Source organism: Arachis stenosperma, chromosome 5, assembly GCF_014773155.1.
Source record: "Arachis stenosperma cultivar V10309 chromosome 5, arast.V10309.gnm1.PFL2, whole genome shotgun sequence".
NCBI lineage: Eukaryota > Viridiplantae > Streptophyta > Magnoliopsida > Fabales > Fabaceae > Arachis > Arachis stenosperma.
In genome coordinates, this window is record NC_080381.1 from 18,083,077 (window position 1) to 18,104,577 (window position 21,501).

General features: G+C 34.6%; 2 protein-coding genes across 3 annotated transcripts; one reads left to right on the forward strand and one right to left on the reverse strand.

The window, feature by feature from the left end:
* The first annotated feature begins 10,826 nt into the window (after positions 1-10,826).
* Positions 10,827-13,276, forward strand: LOC130982492 (protein SEH1). 2 transcript variants are annotated; one of them, XM_057906516.1, is made up of 9 exons: positions 10,827-11,065; positions 11,154-11,265; positions 11,374-11,474; positions 11,690-11,767; positions 11,887-12,042; positions 12,257-12,369; positions 12,538-12,664; positions 12,819-12,963; positions 13,144-13,276. In XM_057906516.1, exons 1-8 carry the CDS (start codon positions 10,904-10,906, stop codon positions 12,948-12,950), a joined length of 981 nt encoding a protein of 326 aa, XP_057762499.1. In that variant the 5' UTR covers positions 10,827-10,903; the 3' UTR covers positions 12,951-12,963; positions 13,144-13,276. The 2 variants fall into 2 exon arrangements, with proteins under 2 accessions (XP_057762499.1, XP_057762498.1); XM_057906515.1 differs by having other exon boundaries at positions 12,819-13,209.
* Positions 13,277-13,342: 66 nt separating this feature from the next.
* LOC130982491 (probable WRKY transcription factor 41) lies at positions 13,343-14,666 on the reverse strand. The gene is made up of 3 exons (XM_057906514.1): positions 14,336-14,666; positions 14,093-14,221; positions 13,343-13,991 (listed from the first exon to the last, which is right to left on the reverse strand). Exons 1-3 carry the CDS (start codon positions 14,623-14,625, stop codon positions 13,406-13,408), a joined length of 1,005 nt encoding a protein of 334 aa, XP_057762497.1. The 5' UTR covers positions 14,626-14,666; the 3' UTR covers positions 13,343-13,405.
* Positions 14,667-21,501: the final 6,835 nt, after the last annotated feature.

Here is a 21,501-nt window from a genome sequence, read left to right on the forward strand (position 1 = left end):
TCTATCTTTTCCTAGTGAATTTGCATCTAAATTGTTGAGTTTAATTAAGAATTAATTATATTTTAGCCACTATGGATGCTATTTTGAGTTTTGTGCAATTTTATTTATTTTAGGTAGCATTCGGATGGATTTGATGAAGTTTTTGCAGAGAAGAAGAAGAAACCAAAGAGATGACCAGCGAAGACCGACGCGGACGCATGGCCCACGCGATCGCGCGGAATGGAGAAATCGCAATGACGCGATCGCGTGCCTGACGTGAACGCGTGGACTGGAATCTGCACAAATGACGCGAACGCGTGGACGACGCGGACGCGTCACATGCGCGATCTGCAAAAATACAAATGACGCTGGTTACGAATTTTAGGCTGTTTTGACCCACTTTTCAGCCCAGAAAACACAGATTAGAAGCTGCAGAATGGACAAATCAAGTGGTCCCCAACCATCAACTGAAGATCTGTTAATTAATTCGAATTTAAATTCAAATCTTATCTTTTAGGAAAAGATATTATTTTTAATTTTTTTTGTTTTCAAACCTATTAGGATTAGTAATAAATAGAAACTCTGTACATTTAGACATGTATGAGATTATTACCAGAACCCTTATTTTTTTTCTCTGAACCATGAGCAACTAATCCTCCATTGTTAAGGTTAGGAGCTCTGTCTATTTGTAATGGATTAATTCGTTTGATCTTTCTAATTTATTCCGTGCTTTGATTTATATTTCAATAATTGTTTTCGTTCTTTATTTTATGAATATGGGTGGAACGGAAGTATGACCCATGTTCTGATTGAGTTCTTGTAAAACTTGGAAAAGCTCTTTACTTGAACAACAGCTTGGAAATATTTTATCCTAAATTTTAATTATTTGGATTTAATGGGATACGTGACATATAATCCTCTTATTTTTGGGTAATTAGACTTTTTGTGGCATATAAACTGAAAATTAATTTTTACCCTCTAATTGGAATTAACTGACCAAGGAATTGGCAGTTAATAAATTTTAGAGGAGACTAGGAAGGTTTAAGGAATTAGGGCCTAGTCACATATAGTTTGCCATGAAATTATATCTTGCATGATTAAATTAGTTAGTAATAAAAATTAATCCGGAAGAATAGATAACTCTGAAACCTTAACTATCTTCTCATTATATTATTCCCAACTTATTTATTTGTCTGTGTTTAATGCTCTTTGAATACCAAAACACTCTTTTCTGCTTGCCTAACTAATCCTATCAAATACTATTGTTGCTTAATCCATCAATCCTCGTGGGATCGACCCTTACTCACGTAAGGTATTACTTGGTACGACCCGGTGCACTTGCCGGTTAGTAAGTGTGGGTTATAAATTCTGCACCAGTAACTTCTACAAATCAAGAAGACACAATGATATTGTGGCATTGTAAATTAGACCACATGTCAAAACATGCTCTACAGATTCTTACAGAATGTAATCTCCTTTTAGGACTTAAAATGGTGAATCCACCTTTCTGTGAGTAGTATGACAAGCAAGTAGCATAGATTGAAGTTTGAAAAATCAATCGCTAGAAGCAAGCACATACTAAACTTGATTTATTCTGATTATACAATTTCATCTATTTCTCGCCCACAAATTTTACACTACAAGAACAAAGGCCTGATGGCATACTTTTTTCTTGTCACGTTTTAAAAGAGTGGCCAAAAGTGGTCAACGGCCATGCTTTTATGAGGGTGACGACTGTTTAGTGATTTGGCCACGTTTTGTTTTACCACGCTTCAAAAGTGTGGTTATAGAGAGAAAAAAGAACGCTTTTATCAGGGGTGGCAACTGATAAGTGATTTGGCTACGCTTTTTTTTGCCATGCTTCCAAAGCGTGGCCATAGAGAAAAACAGGCACGCTTTTGAAGCATGGCAAAATATTTTTGTTATCGTTATATTTTTAAAGCGTGCCGGTTTTCTCTAACTCTTTCGGCACCCCTAAAAAATGCGGCCACAAAGTTTTCACTAAAACAGTTATATTTTCTACCACTTTTAACAAAATCCTTATTCCTCATTCTACAGCGCCGCACACAGAGAGAAACTTGAACCTAAAATCACCATCTCCCCTCAGTGGAACCCTAAGTCGCTAAATCTTTTTTCTCACTCTCTTATCTCCCTTTTAGTTTTCTCTTCTGTCACTCTCTTCTCTCCCTCGCACATGCCAGAACCGCCGTTGCTCACGACCTCACGCCGTCGCATAGAATCCCCTTTGCATACGCCATCGCAAACTCGCACGTCTCGCAATCTTGGTCCAAGGAGCGTCCTCCTTGTTGTGTTGTCTCCGTCCCGTGAATTCCTGCGTCCTACTCTCCCGTCCTGTGAACGTCGCTGTCCTCCCTATCCCGTGAACGCCGCTGTCGTTCTTCCTGATTCCAGGGTTTGTGATATTCTCTTTTTAACTACTCTGTTTTTAAATCTTCTAGTCCTCTCTTCTCTCTATTAATCTTCTATTTGTTTAATTTGTTATTAATCTTCTATTTGTTTTGTTTTTTCTTCCTTTTGCAGTATTTAAATTTCTTATTGTATTTTTTTGTTGTTGTAGAACTTGATCCAACTCCCTAACTAATAGATGAGGAAGATTATGAATCTGATTATTTTTTGTTGCTTGCTGGATTTGTGCTGCAGTAATATTTTAATGAATTTATTTGGATTTATGTCTGTTCTGTTATGCTAGTTTTTCTACATCAACTATCAGCAGGTTAATTTTTTCATACTTTAAGCATATTCACAATTTTTTCTACATCAACTATTTGGTCAATTTTTTTCTTGATCTGATTATTTGTTTTTGAATTTAATTTTTTGTTTTGATTTTCTTGGTTTTTCATTTTTCCTTATTTTTCTAAACTTCTTTTTTTTGTTCTATTCGGATATTTGGTTTAGGATTTTTTCTAAACTTCTTGATATTTGGTTCTATTTTGCTGTATCTGTGGTAGTGCTCAACTACTGCTATGTGGTGCTGAACTGCTACTGCTTTCCCTGTTTTGTTCTACGTGTTTTTAGTGATGGATTTATGTTTTTACATGATACTCATTTCATAGATTGTATGTGTATCTTTAATTCTTTTGGAACAATTTTTACTTTTATTTATTTTTTATATCTTCTCTGCATTTTCTTGATTTGTCTTCCATGGAAGGGACGCAATATATTAGGAAAGGACCACTGTATTCATTGTTCCATAAATATCAATACAGAGGTAGGATGCTTATCAGCACGAAGGTCGAGTCTGTAGGTTCTTTTAACTCCCTAGACTTACAAGATTCTTTTTAAATATTTTATATTTTATATATGATAAGTCGTTTTAGCATCGTTTGATTCATATAGTGGATGTCACCTATTGGGACGAAGCTTAGCTATTCGCCTATTCGGTTTTGTTGCATTCTTAGCAAATTTATTACAATAATTTGAGCTTCGAATTAGTTAGATGCATTATGAATATTTGAACCAACATTCAAATATGGATATCTCATGGACTAGTTTGATTATTAGCTTTCTTAATGCAACATGTTTAATCCAACTCACATATAATTCGTAATCAGAATCAACCCACTCTGGAAAAGAACTGTTACAAAATTCGTCAAGCATTCATAGCTGCTTCTGGGAATTCTCTCATAGTTGCTGATTACGGTGAGGTTAGTAGTTTATGTTCCTATTATAATTCAACAAACAAGATGAAAATTCATTCAACTAATGTAGGTTACTCTTTTTTTTTTTCAGTTGTAACTTAAGATCCTTGCACATCTTGCTAACTGTAAGACCATGTTGGAAGCCTTTGAAGCTGGCAGAGATTTTCATTCAAAAACTACAATGAATGTTATCTGTATATTCGTGATGCAGTTAATGAAAAGCAAGTGCTTCTTGAGTGGCATCCTCAGCCTGGTGAAGACAAACCATCAGTTTCCTATAGTCATAAAAGATCTTTTGGATCATTTTTATATGCTACAACACTATATCCAATCATTTAGTTTTCTATTATGCTTTTTCTTTCTCAATATTTGATTAATGAGAGTGGTTGCAGACAGTAAAGGTCGGACACCATTACATTAGGCCATGAATTGTGGCCACCTTAATGTCACAGAGTTGCTTATTAGCAAGAATGCTGATATTAAGGCCAAGGTATTTCATATGTTGCAATTCAAAACATTCCAATTTAAGTACTTAAGATATTTAAGTTAATCTATATGCTTTAGAGTTTTAGAGGTATTGCCACTATTTTTTTTGGAATGGAAACATGATGGAAGTTTGCTTGAATGTTAAATTAAGTCGTTATTCCTTATTACAATAGTTGTTTATCTCTAGCTCTTAGTTTAGCATGTGCAGTAGAAGACCGTTCTATGCATTTTTAATTTTTCCTCGAATGTTGAATTTGAAATTTTGCTTATATTATCATGGTGTTTTGTACTTTAATAAGGATAATGATGGACAAACACCACTGCGTTATGCTGTTGTCTGTGAGCCGGAAGTAATAGCTGAGTATTTAGGGTTGCACATGGATCGGATCGGATATAGGTTAAAATTCTATTCGATCCGCACTATTCCCATTGGATCGGATCGGATACGATATCCACCTTTTTTATGCGGATCAGATTGGATCAAATATCGGGTATATCCGCATAATTCAGAAATTTGTTTTAAGGCCCTGTTTGGCTGTTTTTACAAAAAAATGTCTAGAAAATTCATTTTTCACCTGTTTAAGCCTATTTACTTCTAAAATATTATCAATAAAAGTTCTCTTGAATAAAATAATAATAATAATAATAATAATAATAAAATAAGATCTAAGTTTAATTGTTCTAAGTTAAAGTACAACATAAAAAATTAAAAACAAGATATTATAAAATTCATGACAACACACTAATCTTTAATTGCTTATTAGTCATTCTGATATTCAAACAGATGAACAATCCTACAATTATATTAGTTTACAGACCCTCAGTTATGATTGCAATTAAATAATCCATTCTAATTTCCAAACAAATAAACCATATGAACCCAGAACTCTCAGTGCCATATCAGTTTACAATTGAATAAGCCATTCAAGTTTACAGAGTTTATTAACAATAACACAATGATTCAAGTACTTTGACCTATAAGCATTTGTGTACAAATAATATTTAATTTATTCTAGTATATTTTAATTTAAAAATTAAAATTAAATATTTAAATTACCTATAATACCTGATGAGTTGAAGAGTGAAGACGATGGAAATAAAGGAGGTGTGGTCTGGTGACGAAGCTGCTGGAGGAGACGACCACCGCCGATGGAAGAGACGACCAAGCTGCTGGAGGAGACGACCTCGCCGCTGGAGGAGATGACTGTGCCACTGGAGGAGACCACGAGCGCGCTGAGCCGCTGATGGAGAAGATGACCACCGTGCCTAATTGCCTATGGAGAACACGACCACCGTCCACCGTATTGATGGAGGAGACCACGAGCATGCAGTTGGAGCCTGGAGGAAACGTTAAACTTAGGAGACGGTGATGGATGAGTGAATGCCGGTGATGGACAGTAAACGCCGGTGATGGAGCAAGGTAGAGCTGGTCAGAGAGGAGAGGGAGAGCCAGAGTTTGAGAGTCTGTGTGAGAGTCTGATAGGAGAGTCCAGAGCGCCGTAACATTACATTAAGGTTAGGTCACATTACATTAGGGTTTCTTTGAAACTAGGCTATTTATATAATGTGCGGATATGCAGATCGAATTCGCGGGTATCACTGCCAAATCCGCTATCCGATCCTACCACGGTCTGGATCAGATATGATCCGATCCGATCCGATAGCTATACGGATCGGATAATATCCGCAAAATTCGGATCGGATGCAGATAACTATCGCGGATATTATCTGATCCATGTACAGCCCTATGAGTATTTAGTGAAGCATAATGTGGACACAGACTTGAAAGAAAATGATGGTAGTTCCTCACGTGACATATGTGAGATTTGAAGTGGAGGAGGAAATAAAGAGATTTATGGAGTATGGTTAAGGAAGATATGTATAATTCTACTTTTATTCTTTTACCACTTTATAGAAGAGATGTTTGAGGACTTTATTAATATTACAAGCTTATAACTACTTTGGCTATAAGAGATTGATATGGCTAATTTGGTTTGAATTCAACTAATGTAATACTAATTTTTATTGATTATTTTTTTAAATGATATTCACAGATTTTTGTCAATGTTTTTTATTATTTTTGGAGGGCATTAGAATACATGTAAAAACACATACTAGGAATTTTTTTAATTTGATAAAGATATAGCCACGTTTTAAAAGCATGGCAATAGGTTCACATATAGGTACGTTTAAAAAAGCATAGCCATATATTTTTCTATCGACATGCTTTTAAAGCGTTGCCAAAACCAACCCAATGGGCACGGTTTAAAAGCGTAGTTGTATATCCACCTTTTGATACGCTTTAAAAGCATGGCTATAGGGTTATATATGATCACATTTTAAGCGTGGCAATAAATAAAAGTGTGGCAAAATATAAAGTGTTCCAATAGATCAAAAAAAGTGTGGCGATAGAGTAGTCGGCACGCTTGCGGATGTGACCCTTTCAGAAGCGTGCCGATAGCTCAAAAAGCGTGGCGAAAAGCTATCGCTACGCTTTTTCGCACTTTTCAGCATGCTTTAAAAGCATGACAAAATCCTTTTTTTTTGAAGTGTTAATTGTGTTATTTTGTCCCTATTAATTCTGATACTTCACATACGCGTTAACGATTTTGTAACGAAAACATTATTAGAGTCTAATGTAAGTCATACATGTTAATTAGAGAGACCAAACTGAATACATTAAAACTTTGAGTACCTAATTAAAACGCGAGTACAACTTCATAGTCATTTATGCCGTCTTCATTCTCTTTTCCAATCAATTAACATAACAAATAAAACAACATAAAACTTGAACATTATTTCATTGTCTTAGTTGTAATCTATGTATTAATAAAGGTTATTTATCCATTGTTATCAAACTCGACTTGACCCACCTAGTTTGATCGAAAACCCGCTCACGGCTCACCTGGTCGAGTCGAGCCACTTGTCGGATAGTCCCTGCATCAGACTCGGAAAGACCTGGGTCAACCTGTCAGATTTCGATAAGAACCGGTGACCTGACCGATTTATACAAGCTGGATCTGAAAAAAAATCTAAAATGCGCGTGTGTACTCCTAACCAAAATCCTAAATCTTCTCAGTCACCTCACCCTCAGACTCTCAAGAAACGTGTCTCTCACTCTCAATTCTCATACTTAAATTCTCTCTTTGCTATCACTGCACTAGCCAACTAGAGTATCTCTCAATCTCACTCGAATCTTGTCTTAGTCACATTTTCCGGCGTCTTGTTGTTCGTCTTATCTCGTCGCTGGCATCTCAGTGTCTCACAGCCTTCCCTGAACTCCTCGTTGCCGGCGACAGAAGCAACTTGTGGGGTTGTCGCTTGCTTTGTCACCTTCTGTGGGGTCGTCATCGCTCGTTGTCTTCTGATTTTAGGTCTTTGCCATCGCCATGGATTGTGGATCGTCTGGGATCGTTGCTTGCTTCATCGCCTTCCGTCACTTGTCGTCTTCTAGTTTTAGGTCCTCGTCGTCGTCGAGTCGCCGTGGACCGTGGACTGTTGGTGAGTCTCTGCATCATCGCTTCTCATATTCTGTCTTTTTCAGATTTACCTTCTCCTTGTATTTTGAGATATTGTTGAATTACTAATCAATTAATTTTCCTTGTTGTTGGTCTAGATGTTGTTGTAAATCATGAATGAATTAGGATTTGTTGAACTTGTTGCTGTAAGTTGAATTTGTTAGTGAAAATATCACTGAGCTAATTTTTTAGTTGATGAAAATCATCATTGAGTTAAATTTTTTGTTGTCTTACTGAAATAATAGCTTAGCTAAATTTTTTGTTGCTATAAATTGTCTTTAGAGTTAATTTTTTTTGTTGCTGAAAATTATTGTTGAGTTTAGTAAATAAATAACAAAAATGATGATGAAAAACATGTTGAATTTGGGTTAATAACTCAAGTGGATTTGATGATGTTATTTAGTGTGCAGACCCAAGTCAAAATCATTAGTGTAGCCCAATACAAAGACATGCAGCCCAAATACAAAAGCAAAGTGATTCCAAGGATGCTGAATGGAAATTGAATCATCAATCAAGCCCAATGCCAATCAAGTCAAATGGAAAAAAACCCTAAACTTCAGCTAAGTTCACATCAGGTAAAGATCAGAAAAGAAAGGAGGTTTTACTTTTCTGTTCAAATACCAAAGTAGAAGTAAGGGAAAGCTAATTAAGAAAGCTAATGTCAAATCAAGTTAAGCAAAGAAAAGCTAAGCAAGTTTAGAGAAGAAAAATATAATTTGTTTTTTTTTTTAACATGCAAGTCAATTGTTTCACATTTTCTCTTACTCTCTGCACCACCATTTAAAAAAAATGAAAAAAAAGTGGTGGCTAAGTTTCTTTGCTGTGAATCAATGGTTGAAAGTGTTTCTTTGAGTCAAAGCACAAATCTAAAGGTTTGGATTTGGAAACCTCACTGAGCAAGCAAGTTGCTATTGCACCCACCACCTCGGTTAAGCCCAAAGTCAGATTTTAAATCCCTAATTGTATGGTCTAAATGTAGAAAAAGATAAAGGGAATTATAGCTGGCTCAAGGACCAAGAAGTTGACTTTGGAGAGGAAACCCTAGCCGTGACTCAAGAAAGATACAAAAAAGAAAATATTTTTCATTTGAAGACAAGGAGTGAGAATCCGAAACAAGAAGAGAGCGAAACCTCACAAACACAGTTTGAAGTCTTGGAAACATTATACCTATACTAAAGGGAGCACTCCGCCAAGATGAAGAACAAAGTTTGAGAGTTCAAAAATTGGGTTCAGTATATAGAGTCAAGGCTGTAAATCATCATCTCCTTTATGGTTTAATATTTAATATTCTGTTTCAATGTTGTATCTTTCTTTATTTTATTCAGTGATAAAAGAAAGGAAAGTGAGGCATTAAAAAAAGGTCATTGAGAGAAAAGGCTAGAGAGATACTTGGAGAGAAAATTCAAGATTGATTTCAGATTTCTTTTGGATGTATTTCTATTTTGAGTCATGTATCTGAGAGGTATCCCTTACTAAGTTGGGTAAGCACTAAGTATGTTGAGTTTAGGTAGTTATATAGCTAAGTCTAGTTTATATTAAAGCTAGGTGTGTCCCTGATATGATTGTGTTGAATCCTTGGGAATTGGTGTATGTAATATTTGAAAAGATAGTAAAAATTTTACCAACATTGTGGTTAGGGGTGGAAATAGACCAGGCCAGGTCAGACTTTGCTCTTAACAGGCCTGGCCTGTCATATAGTTAATTGGCCTGAGCCTGACCTACAGCTTGTTATAGGCTCTTTATAACGTACTAGGCATGGCTTGTTATTTAGCCTAGCCTGGCGGCCTGAAGCCTGTTAAAAGGCCTGATATATTTTCTTTACAAAAATAAAAATATTATTTAAAAATTTTTTTTAATAAAAATATTTATATGTAATATGTCATATTTAATATTTATAAGAATTCTTAATCTTTTAAAGTATTTAAAATATACAAAAATATTTATAATAAAATATAATAAATTTAAAATATTTTATAATTTTTTTAATAAAAAAATATTTATATATTTAATTATGTTTTAACAGGCCCAAGCAGGTCTGACAGGCCAATAAAGCTAATTAGTGAGCTTGGGTCTGACCTATTAACATATTAAGGCTTTTAAAAGAGTCTGAGCCTGTGCCTCTTTTATAATAGCCCAGGCCAGGTCAGGCTAAAGATAGGCCAGGTTGCAGCCTCCTGATAGACCGCCTGACCTTTTTCCACCCCTAGTTGTGGTGGAGATTGGATGTAGGTTGCATTGCACAGGACAATTGAATCAGGATATATGGCTGTGTCATCTTCTTCCTCCCTGTTCTGACTCTGTTTTTCACAATTCATAAGACAAAACCAAATTGTCTCCTGCATAATCCATCTCGCAGACAAAACAGAAGCTAAGTTTCAAGTTTTAATTCGAGGATTTATTAATCAACTTAAAAGAAAGTTATATATTCAACCCCCCTTCTCTAGACTATCAAAAACCTTCAATTATCATAGTTGAATTTGTTGTTGTAAGATTTGATTTGATTCTTACATAGATAGTATTCTTACATAGATACTACTAGATAGTATTGGTCGAGCTCTAAATTTGTCTCATAAAGATATAGATGCAGACTTTAAGTTCATTCATTGGACTAAATTTATTTATTGTGTTATATTTTGCTCTCTTCATTTAAATTGAAAAAATATTTTATACTAGTAATTAGTTTATTATCTATTTTTATATCATTAGTTATGTTTAAGATTTTTTTTTTGTGTTAGAATTAATATTTAATTGTTATTAATATGTTTGTGAAGATATACTTTTAAACTTTTATTTTAATTTGTTAAATTTATCTTTTATAATTTTATATTTATATTTAATTGTAACCAAGTTAACTTATTCAAGTAATAATCTACTGATTGAACTAGTGATCCAATAACTAAGTATGACCAAGTTGATTACGGAAATGGATCCTCTCCATTTTTTCTAACACTTGAGAGAATAAAGTGTGATCTCTCACCTTTAATTTTATAAGTGAGACCAAAATTAAATAGGAGAGAGAGAACAATGAAAGGTGAGATTCTCCACTGGACACCATCCAATTTTTTTTCCACTGGAGAGGATCCACTCCCGTTGATTACCACCAAGAATTTTTAAAGACCTAGTCCTAAACAGCAGGGAGTGAAAATTTGTTTAATGGCAGTTATTATTTGGCAGTGACGGGTTCCTACGGGCTACGGGGTCTTCATTAGTGATTAAAAGAGGGTAGGGCTTAGCAAAGTGTGGTGCGAGAGTTAGAGTTTTATGGCGAAGGAGCTGTTGATCCTCGACAATGGCACAACTTGCTCTTGTTGGAACTACTGTGGCGCTCGACTCGCTGCTGGCTCCGCCGATGGCACCGTTTCCATCTTCGATTTCTGTGACTCCGCTTCTTCTTCCTCTCTTCGCTCCTCTTTCAAATTCAAGGTTCCTCCCTCTTCCTCCCCCCTTTTCACTCCTTTCTTTTTTTTCTTTCTTTCTTTCTAATTTTAATATCTCTCATCAAAATGCGTAGGCTCACGAAGGAAATGTCGTGAAGGTTGTTTGGGTTCCTCCTGAATATGGTGATGCGGTTGCTTCTGTTTCTGCTGATGGAGTTGTATCGTTGTGGGAAGAAGTTGCTCAAGGTGTCGGTCATTTCCTTTCTTCCTACAGTTGGAAGTTTTCAATGCTCATAACCTCAAGCATTTTACTTTTTTATATATAATATGTTGTTTTCTTTGTCTTTAATGTAGATTCACAACCTACTCAGTGGAAATTTTGCAAAAGCTTTGGGAGTAGTTCAAGCAAAGTCCTTGATGTTCAATTTGGGACCTCTTTGAATAGTTTGAAAATGGTTACTTTTGTAGTTATTCATGATTTCCTTATTATTTATTTTGGAACCATATATTTTTTTTTTTCTGAGCCTATCTCAACTCTTACAATTTCTTTGTTGCCTTGATTGGTCTCTGTTTGCATGCTTTTGAAATGAAATCCTTCAATAATGTATAAAAACTGATATACTAATGATGATCTTATGCTAATTCATTTGCAATTTTGTGAACCGTGAAGGTTGTTGCATGCTCAGATGGTCATGTGAGAGTTTATGAGCTATTGGATCCATTGGAACTAAGAAATTGGCAGCTTCAGGTGAAGATGGTTCTTAACCCATCATCCAGTTTATACCATAATCTCGAGTCATTAAATACGACACTTGATGTTTTTATTACTTGATACTAACTTATCATTCTCTTATTATTTCTCTGTAGGCTGAATTCCAGAATGTCATTGAGTCAGTGTCTGCATTTGGAAAGGCTTTGTGCTTCTCTGCATCCATATCTTGGAACCCGCAAAAAGGTGGAAGCCAAGAATCCAGCTTCCTTATAGGTTTTAATTCCAATACATCCGAGCTTAATTCTTCTAAGGTAACACAAGTCCACACTTTTGCCTTTATTTCATTTTGCTTTCTGATGCATTATCTTAATTTTCCTTAGCATGGTTATTGCTTTATAATGTTTCTTTCTGAATTGACTATTACATAGCCTCGCAAATTTTACAATCTATGGCAAGGGGAAAGATATAAGTAACTTAACATCTTTCTTTGCCTGGGATTATTATAGTTGATATTTTTGTCAACAGGTTTGGGAATTTGATCAGGCTCACCAGAGATGGTTGCCAGTGGCAGAATTGGCACTGCCAGAGGAAAAGGGTGATCGGGTTTATGCTGCAGCATGGGCACCAAATATTGGCAGGTACACGTTATATTTACATGATTAAGAGATTTACAGCATGTAGCATAGGCATCAAAATACTGGGTTGCTATGAAAGCCTGATTCATTGTTGGTCAACTAATGTGGGAAATTTTCAAAACTTATATCATGTTGTAGCTATCTTGAATATTATTGTTTCTTGTACTATAGGCCATATGAAACTATTGCTGTTGCAACTCAAAAGGGACTTTCAATATGGCACCTTGGATTAAACCCTGATCATAATGGGACACTTCCAGTGGAAAGAGTTGCACTATTGCCAGGACATGAAGGCATGGTAATATGATTATAGATTTGTCTATGTTTTTTCTATGTTCAAATCTACTTTAACTTTATCTTTCCAACATCATATGACTGTTTGAGCTTAGTGTTTGGTGGATTATATTGAAGGCATTGTTCACTGATTGTGTTTTGGTAATTTTTTTTTTCAGGTGTGGCAGATGGAATGGGATATGAGCGGAATGACGTTGGCTACTACAGGTCACGATGGAATGGTCAGATTATGGCAATCTAACCTCAACGGTGTTTGGCATCAGCAAGCTGTGATGGAACCCACTGCTTAGCAAATAGCCTCCTGTAATAGCCAGCCGTCTTTATGTTGAGAATAATATCATATATTTTAACTTAAAAAGTTGGTTTTTAGGTCAATTTTTAAATCAGCTTGATACCGATCCCTGATATCTAAACCTCTTCAGTAACTTGTAAGTATTGAGACGAGTGGATTTTTTTAAGTATTATTTGTTGAATATTGAATAGGATGAAGTGCACCTGTTGTGGATTTGGTGGACAAGATTCCTGTGTTACACGAAAGCTATGATGGAAGATGGATCATGATTGTACAAACCTTACTGACTTTCCAACAATTAGTATTGCTATTATTGCTGGTTCATTGTTCTACTGTCTGAAGCCCTCCTGATTAATAATACATGCTATGGTTAACAGATAACCAATGCTTTCTTAAAAAAATCCTCATCTTAAATTTCTAAACACAGTATGTGATTTTTAATCTTTAGATCCATTAGTGAGGAAATCTGGAGGCATTGAAACGGAAATTTTGGCCAAGTTCCAGTGGATCAAGCGAGAAATCAAAATCGAAAATTGGAGGATTGGTGGCTGATGTATGGGCGGAAATGATCTCAGAAACATCGAATTCCGAGCATCGATTGCTGTAGATCCCATCAAGCTCATTTGCGCAGAAAGGAGATGGAAAATAGTTTGATTCTGGTGTGTTTGGTAATAACAAATGTGTTTGTGAAAGACTGCCCAAGAAGGGATTATTCTCTAGAATTGAAGGAAGGAAGTTCTGGTTTTCTTGTGTCCTGCATCCAGAGGAGGTCGATGGGGAAGTGAAAGGACATGCCATTTCTTCGTTTCCCGGCTTAGCCGCAGTGACTGTCAACATGTTTTGGAAGTTTGTATGGTGTTCTTGTGGTTCTTGTATGTCTGGTGACTTTGCTGACATAGCAGCATTCTTCTTCCCCTTGGAACAGGTATGGCTTCCTTTATAAGTTATTTCAAATATATTGGGATCATCCTCTGATCTCTGCACTTGCTTGGTTGCCCAGCAATCCTTAGTGTTGCGGAAGGTGCACCTATAGTAACTTCTGCAAATTAAATGTTAACAACCTACAGTTAGTTTGATAGAAGAGAATTCATGTGATTATCTTATGGAGCATGATTGGTGAAAAAGGTTCTGCATTTGCACCTTGGATATTTGGAACCAAGGATGTCTTTCTGTCCATATTTTCTCCATCTGTACCCATCTTCATGGGATCCTTCAAAGCCATTCTCAGAATTCACCTTAACCTGATTCACCCATTTAGAAATAATTTTTCTGCAACCAATTTTCACAAATAAATTGATAGTACCGTTAGTCATTCATCCATTTATTATATGGTTACCAATAACAATAATGATTTGTGTCTAGTATTCTTCCAAGTAAACTAACCTTTTCTGTGAAGAGTGTTTAAGTTCCTGTTGATGACTGTGGGGTAGAGGGGACTGTGGTGGGGAGGTTTTAGTTGATGGATGCAATGTGTGGGGCTTGGAAACTGATCCATTCCATCTTAGGATCAATAGAGCTTTGTCATAAGAAGATAATATTTTGTCCACCAGCAAGTCCCTATTGTCAGCACTAGATTCTAACTCTAACTCTGCCTTAAGCTTTCTTGCTACCTCCATCCCTTGAACAAGCTCATTTTTCAATTCGCTCTTCTCCCAACTCCCTTCACACTCCATTTGGTGATTGCTTTGTTTGGACTGAGAAGTGAAATGGAGGGAGTAAGTGACTAGTGAGGGGGTGGAAATGAAGGCCCTTTGTATTTAAAGGGTAGCCCCAATGGCCAATTGGCAATAAGTCAAAGTTTGACTGAGAGAGCAACCTTTTTAAGCAAAAGAATGTTATTTGGTCAGTTAGTATTAGTAATAGAATGCTGACCAAGTCTAGTCCAACTATCTAGATAATTTGTTGACGAATGATTGATTCATTTGATTGGCCCTTGTTGCTCATTATTGCAACAAGATACGGTTTGGAAATTTGAACATTGAGTTCACATCCGGATAAATAATCTCTAACACACGGACTTTTTTTTGGGTCAGTTTGGCTAAATTTTTTAAATAAGTTCTTTTTGAAAAAAGAATTTAAAATATAAAAATTTTTATTAATAATAATTTTTAAATAAATTATTTTGTGTTTGAAAAGTTATTATAGAAGTCCTTATTTTAAAGTTATGTATTTAATAAGAGTAATAAAATAACTTTTGAAAATAGAAAAAGTCACATTTTTTAATTTCTTCAAAAATTCTTAAATAACTTTTTAAAAAGTTAAAAGTTTATCTAAAAAATTGTACCAAACACTATTAATGTAACTTTCTATGAGTTAAAAATAAAAAAAAAGGTAATTTTTAAAATTTTTCAAATAGACCCTTTATCTTAAACACTCATATCAATTAAAAAGATTGCACACTGAGGTATTTCATTTGCTAAATAAAAATATTTAAAAATAAGTTATTATATATTTATACATATTATTTGCATATTTTTAATAAATAATGAATAATTAATTTAATCACAATAGAATATCAATTTTAACATAGTTAAATAATCATATTTTTTATAGCAATATAATTAAATTTTTTATAAATATAAAATACAAATTTTTATATCTAGTTACTTTTTTTTATGTACTGCAACTTTTGTGGAAAGCAGGGAGCACACAATATTCAAAGTTCAAACCTCATTTTGTGTCGTCACTTTTGTTTTTAACGTATCCAACTTTTTTTATTTTTTCCTTCCTGGTTTCTAGAGAAGAGGTAGAAAGAGGTACTGATGTATGCATGTTATTGCTGAGAGCCCTGCTCTTTTGCCCAATTTCTTTTTTTTTTTAATTTCTCAAATTTAATGGGATATCGGAGAAGAAATAATTTGATAATTTATTTTCTAAATTTAGTACTGTTAATCACATTTTATCTGATTGTTCCATTCCATCACTTAAATTGACGGAAAAAATAAACATCTAAAAATAAATGAAACAATGTCCCAATAGAGTTTAAGATGCTCTGTTAGGGTTTAAATGCTCTTTAGAGTTTCATCAAGGGAGCAATCCTAATTTTCACAAAAAATTTAGAACTGATTGTGAGAGTGATTTAGATTGAGTTGAAAAGTATGAAAGGAAGGAGGACAAACTTGGTTAATGAGAATGATCGAGAAAGGCTTAAAGCAAAAGGGGTAATCTTCTTTGATGATGCTAATATTAAAGGAGGTTTGGAGACATGTAAAAAAGTTTGATTAGAAGGATCCTCGCAGACAAAGCATTCACTGCATTCACGGTTGGTACGATGGAATCAGCAATTATATGGAGACAATCAGGAATTTTAGAATTATTAATTATGGAGACAATACATTCTAATTTTTCTTTGAAAAAGAACAGGATCTAATCTGGGTAGAGAAGGAGATCCCATGACTCTTCAAAAACTATATCATGAATATTAAGAGATGGAATAAAGAGATGGAAATTAGCATAGAAGAATTCTTTTATGTTCCGATATAGATTCAATTGTGGGGGGCTGTCAGAGTATTGTAAAACATGTGAACTAGGGCGAAAAATTAGAGATATAGCGGGAGAGGTCTTAGATGTTGGAATTTTTTCATGAGAAAAAAAGAGGCAAGGGTGGTGAAAGTAAGAGTTAACTTAGATGTAACACAGAAATTGAAAATAATAACCGCCATAGTAGGTCCTAATAAAAAGATGATGGAGATCCAATTAAAATATGAACCCATAAGATGTTTTTGTTCCTGTTGTGGGCATTTAGGGACACAAGGCAAGGAGTTGGAATAATTGGCTAGATGATTCAGCTAGTGAAGACAGCAGAGAGGAGAAATGGAGTGATTGGCAGAAAGCGGACTAACCGGGTAAGAGAATTAATCCTATAAAGGAGAGTAACAGCACCACCAATCCCTCAAATCCTAACATGTCTAAAGATAGATCAAAGAAACCTACTCCTATTAATTTGCTGAGGAGTATGATATCCCTTTCTATGGAAGAATCATGGGAGAAGAATAAAGAAGCTCAAACAGAAATAATGGAGATTGGGGTGGTATTAGAGGGTAGAAGAAGGGAGCTACTAAGCAAAGAAGATAGTAATAGAGAAGAAAATTTGGCTACTAGTGGACAAAGAAAAATAACCCCTGAATTACTTTCTATTATAAACATAGGGAGTATTTTGGAGAATAAATAAGAGATTAACAACAGTAACTAGATTCAAATTAGTCAAACATACAAGAAGCTATCCAGCAATAAAAGACCTAAACTCAAACACCTAGTAAGACAAGCTGATTTCGGATTACAAAATAGGGCAAGATTTAAAAGAAAAAATTATGAAGTGGAGGACGAATTGTGGTGTACGGGAGTGGTAGTTGAAGGTACGGAGATCACTGAAACTGGGGAGGGTGCCTACCCGAAAGAGGCACCCCAACTACCATGAAGATGATGACGTGGAACTGCCGAGATTTGAAAAAGATCCTAGCAGTTCACAACATTCAAGAGATCAAGAGATCTCATTCTCCCGAAGTCTTGTTTTTATGTGAAACAAAAAATAACTCTTTGTACATGAAGATTCAGTGTGAGAAGGTGGGTTTCGAAAATTGTTATTGTGTGGAACCACAGGAATTTGCTGGAGGATTGGCATTAGCATGGCAGACTGGGACTCAGATTAATGTGCTAAAATTAGAGAGTTTCTTTATTTACTTTAATTGGACATACCCTATTAATAATAAAACCTGGTCTGTTATAGCTGTCCACTTGTATAGTAAAAAATAACACATAAACAACCAATACACTAAGATTCTTAAGCTGATGAATCGGATTGATAGAATGAAATTGGTAATAGGAGATTTCAATACGATTTTAGCTCAAAATGAGAAGGAATGAGGCAGACCGAAGGATACAAGCTCACTAGGAGGGTTTAATAGTTTTATGAATGAAGAAAGATTGAGAGACGTTGGCTTCGAGGGAAGTAAATACATCTGGTGCAACAGACAGTACGGTGAGAATCTCATAAGGGAGAGGCTAGATAGATGTTTTGTTTCAAATGATTGGTATGTGGAGTATCCAAGAGCCAAACTGCTGCATTTAAAAGACTCAGGATCAGATCACAAACCGATTCTAATTGACTCAAATCAACAATATAGGAAAGCAAAGCAGAGGTTTTGATTCCAAGAAAGAAGGTGTGAGAGTGAAGAAGCCTAAAAAATTATTCAAAGAAGCCTGACAAATCTCATACTCTGGTTCAGCAATGTTTATCCTTTTCACCAAGTTTAAGCACTACTAGCATAACCATGTTGAACGACAAACTTCTAAATCGAGTAATTCAGTTAGGACTATTCAAATCACAAAGCAAAAAATCGAGGAAGAAAAAGAAAAAGGCCAAGAAGCTGATAAACGCCTAATTCTCTTGTTGGAAGACAAATTGCAGGATGCTTATGAGAAAGAAGAAAGGTACTGGAAAGAGAAATCAAGGATAAAATGGTAGAAATGGGGAGATCAAAACACAAAATTTTTTCTCTCTTAATTTTAGTCGAGGAATAAGCATAATAGGTTGACACAGTTGAGAGAGAACAAGGACAAACCAGATCATATTTAAAAGGTATTTGTGAGGTAGCTCAAAACTGTTTTACTCAATTGTTAACTACTTCCTGCCCAAAAGACCTAAGAGATGTTTTAGAACGACTAAAGAAAAAGGTGGATAATCAGATGGATAATAGGCTAGCCAAATCGGTGGATGAAAAGGAAATTAAAAGAGCTGTCTTTTCCATTAACTCCTTCTCTGCCCCTGGAGGAGGATGGTTTCACAGCAAAGTTTCACCAATTCTACTGGAACACCATAAAAAAAGAAGTCATTCAAGCTGTCCTAAGCTTCCTCTCAGGTGGTAAAATGCTGAGATCCCCTCAATCACCCATAAATATGCCTAATTCCAAAGGTTCAAGGTGCCTACAATGAATCAAATCCAGCCTATTAGCTTGAGTTCTGTCTTTTATAAAACAATTTCAAAGATTTTGGTGCACAGAATGCAATTTTTAATGGACAACATCATAAGCAAGAATCAGAGTACATTTATTAAAGGGAGATTGATTAGTGATAATGTACTGATTGTCCATGAATATATGCACTTGCTGAAGAATAAAAGTATGGTGACTATGACCTAGCCCTGAAGCTTTACATATGTAAAGCTTATGATCGGATTGAGTGGAGTTTCGTTTGGGATGTGCTGCAGCAATTAGGTTTTTGTCAAAAGTGGATTGGTTAGATGAAGGAGTGTATCACTACGGTATCTTACTCTGTTACTATGGAAGATTTCTCACATGGTATGTTAAAACCATCAAGGGGGTTACGTCAAGGTGATCCCCTCTCTCCCTATCTATTCTTACTTTGTGCAGAGGAATTATCTCATCTGCTCAACAGAAAAGAACAAAATATGATTTCACTGGCCTAAGGCTTAACCAGAGGTGCCTCACACTCACTCATCTTTTCTTTACTGATAACTCTATTCTATTTGCTAAAGTTAACAACCAGACACACTATAGCCTATTGATGATACTAAAAGAATATAGTGAGGTAAGCGGTTAGATTGTTAACCTGAATAAGTCTTTTGTGTTCTTCAACCAAAACACTCCACATGAAATCAGGGATGAACTTGCTGAAATCCTCCAAGTACCTCATGTCGGCTCCGAAGACAAATACCTCGGCCTCCCTGCAATGGTAAACAAATCAAAGAGAGCTACATTTAGCTATATAGAAGACAAAGTTAATAAGAAGTTGAATATTTGGAAACGATCACTGCTGTCGGCTAATGAAAGAGAAGTTCTAATTAAAGCTGTGGGCACTGCTATACCTATATATACTCTGAGTTGCTTCAAATTGCCTGAGACTCTTACTGAAAATATTCAAAAGAGTATGATTCAATTTTGGTGGGGTCGAAAAAATTATGAAAGGTAGATGCATTGGATTGATTGGGGAACGATGTGCAGAGAAAAGGATCAGGGTAGTCTGGAATTTAAAGATTTAAAAGTGTTTAACATGGCGATGCTTGAAAAACAGAGGTAGAGATTAGTGACAAAGACTAACTCACTGCTTTATAAAGTTTTCAAAAGCAGATCTTTTTTTTTTCATCTTTCTTGAATGCTCCTTCCTGGACTTGGAGAAATATGCTAGAAGGGAGAAAAATAGTAGAAAAAGGAATTAAATAGGAAGTGGGTATTGGGAGCCAAATTCACATTTTTTATAATGTATGGAGAAACAACGCAGGAAGAATTTTCAGAAATAAATTAATCAACAATAGCAGTAATTGCAATAGGTAAGCTAATTAATCAAGACAGATGGAACCTAGAATGAAGAATTGATTTCAACAACTTTTTCAACAAATGTCACTCAAACTATTCTCCATATATAAAAAACAACAGGACAGGACCGAATAATTTGGGGCAAAGATCAAAGAGGTACTTATTCGATTAATTCTGGTTATCAGCTAACATTTCAATTCTTCCATCCACCACTAGAATTTCTCTCGAAGATATATAAACAAAAAGATATGTGGCGATCAATTCTGGGGACTTAAAGCTCCCACATTATCTGATCTATTGTCAAGAGTCTTAACAAGTCTGGAATGAAATTGAAGCTCCCACATTATCTGGCGACAACTCAAATTTCTAAATTTTTGAAAATGATGCAGGAACATGGCTCAAAGACTTAGAAATGGCTCGGTTAAAATGGCTCACCAACTCACACACCTACCTCTACTATTACTTTATTAGCATGGTTCTTTATTCCTCCATGAGGATTTGAACCTGGTGCAACTCCAAGTGAGGCAAACAAAGTTGTCATCTGACTCAGGCCTCAACTGCAAATGTTAAAATTAATTCATATAGTGATATACTATTTTCTTTGTTTTGTTGTCTTATTTGGACCAAACCTATACATTTTATTTCAATAAATAAAATTCCTAACTTAGAAAAAAATTAATGAAAAAAATAACTAATGTTAATATTTAGGATGTGTTTAGTTTAAGGTTTGAAATATATAAAATACTTACAAATTTTTTGAATGCTTTAATTTTTGTTTGGTCATTTTTTTTCAAAGTTTTTTCATTCACTTTTATCTTAAATAAAAAATTTTAGGTTTTGCGTTTACATGTTTGCATTGAATTGTTAATTGAGAGAATTTATTTTTTTCTATTAATTTTATCCTTTATTATTTCTTTATGAAATTTTTATTGTTTATGTTCATGAGTCTTTTTTTTTATTATTTTTTATTTTTTTATTTTTAAAAAAATTTTTCTTTTTATTTTTTTGTTTGGCTTTGTATAATTTTATAATTGTAGTTTTTGTTTATTATGTTTATTATTTTGATTTTTTATAATATGAATTATTGATTTCATTAGATAAAAAAATTAAATAATAATAATAATAATAATAATAATAATAATAATAATAAAATTTATAAGTAATGAAAAATTATATTGCGCTGAAAAAATACTAGAAATATTAATAAAATATACTGGATAAAAAAAATTCTAAAAAAGAGTACTAAAAAATTCGACAAGTTTAGAAAGGTAATATAT

Coding starts and splice junctions, on each gene's coding strand:
- LOC130982491 (XM_057906514.1), bottom strand. CDS start 14,625: ATGGAGTGTGAAGGGAGTTGGGAGAAGAGCGAATTGAAAAATGAGCTT. Junction 14,222..14,335: donor AAACACTCTTCACAGAAAAG/GTTAGTTTACTT, acceptor AATTGGTTGCAG/AAAAATTATTTCTAAATGGG. Junction 13,992..14,092: donor CTTGGTTCCAAATATCCAAG/GTGCAAATGCAG, acceptor TTTAATTTGCAG/AAGTTACTATAGGTGCACCT.
- LOC130982492 (XM_057906516.1), top strand. CDS start 10,904: ATGGCGAAGGAGCTGTTGATCCTCGACAATGGCACAACTTGCTCTTGT. Junction 11,066..11,153: donor GCTCCTCTTTCAAATTCAAG/GTTCCTCCCTCT, acceptor CAAAATGCGTAG/GCTCACGAAGGAAATGTCGT. Junction 11,768..11,886: donor TAAGAAATTGGCAGCTTCAG/GTGAAGATGGTT, acceptor ATTTCTCTGTAG/GCTGAATTCCAGAATGTCAT.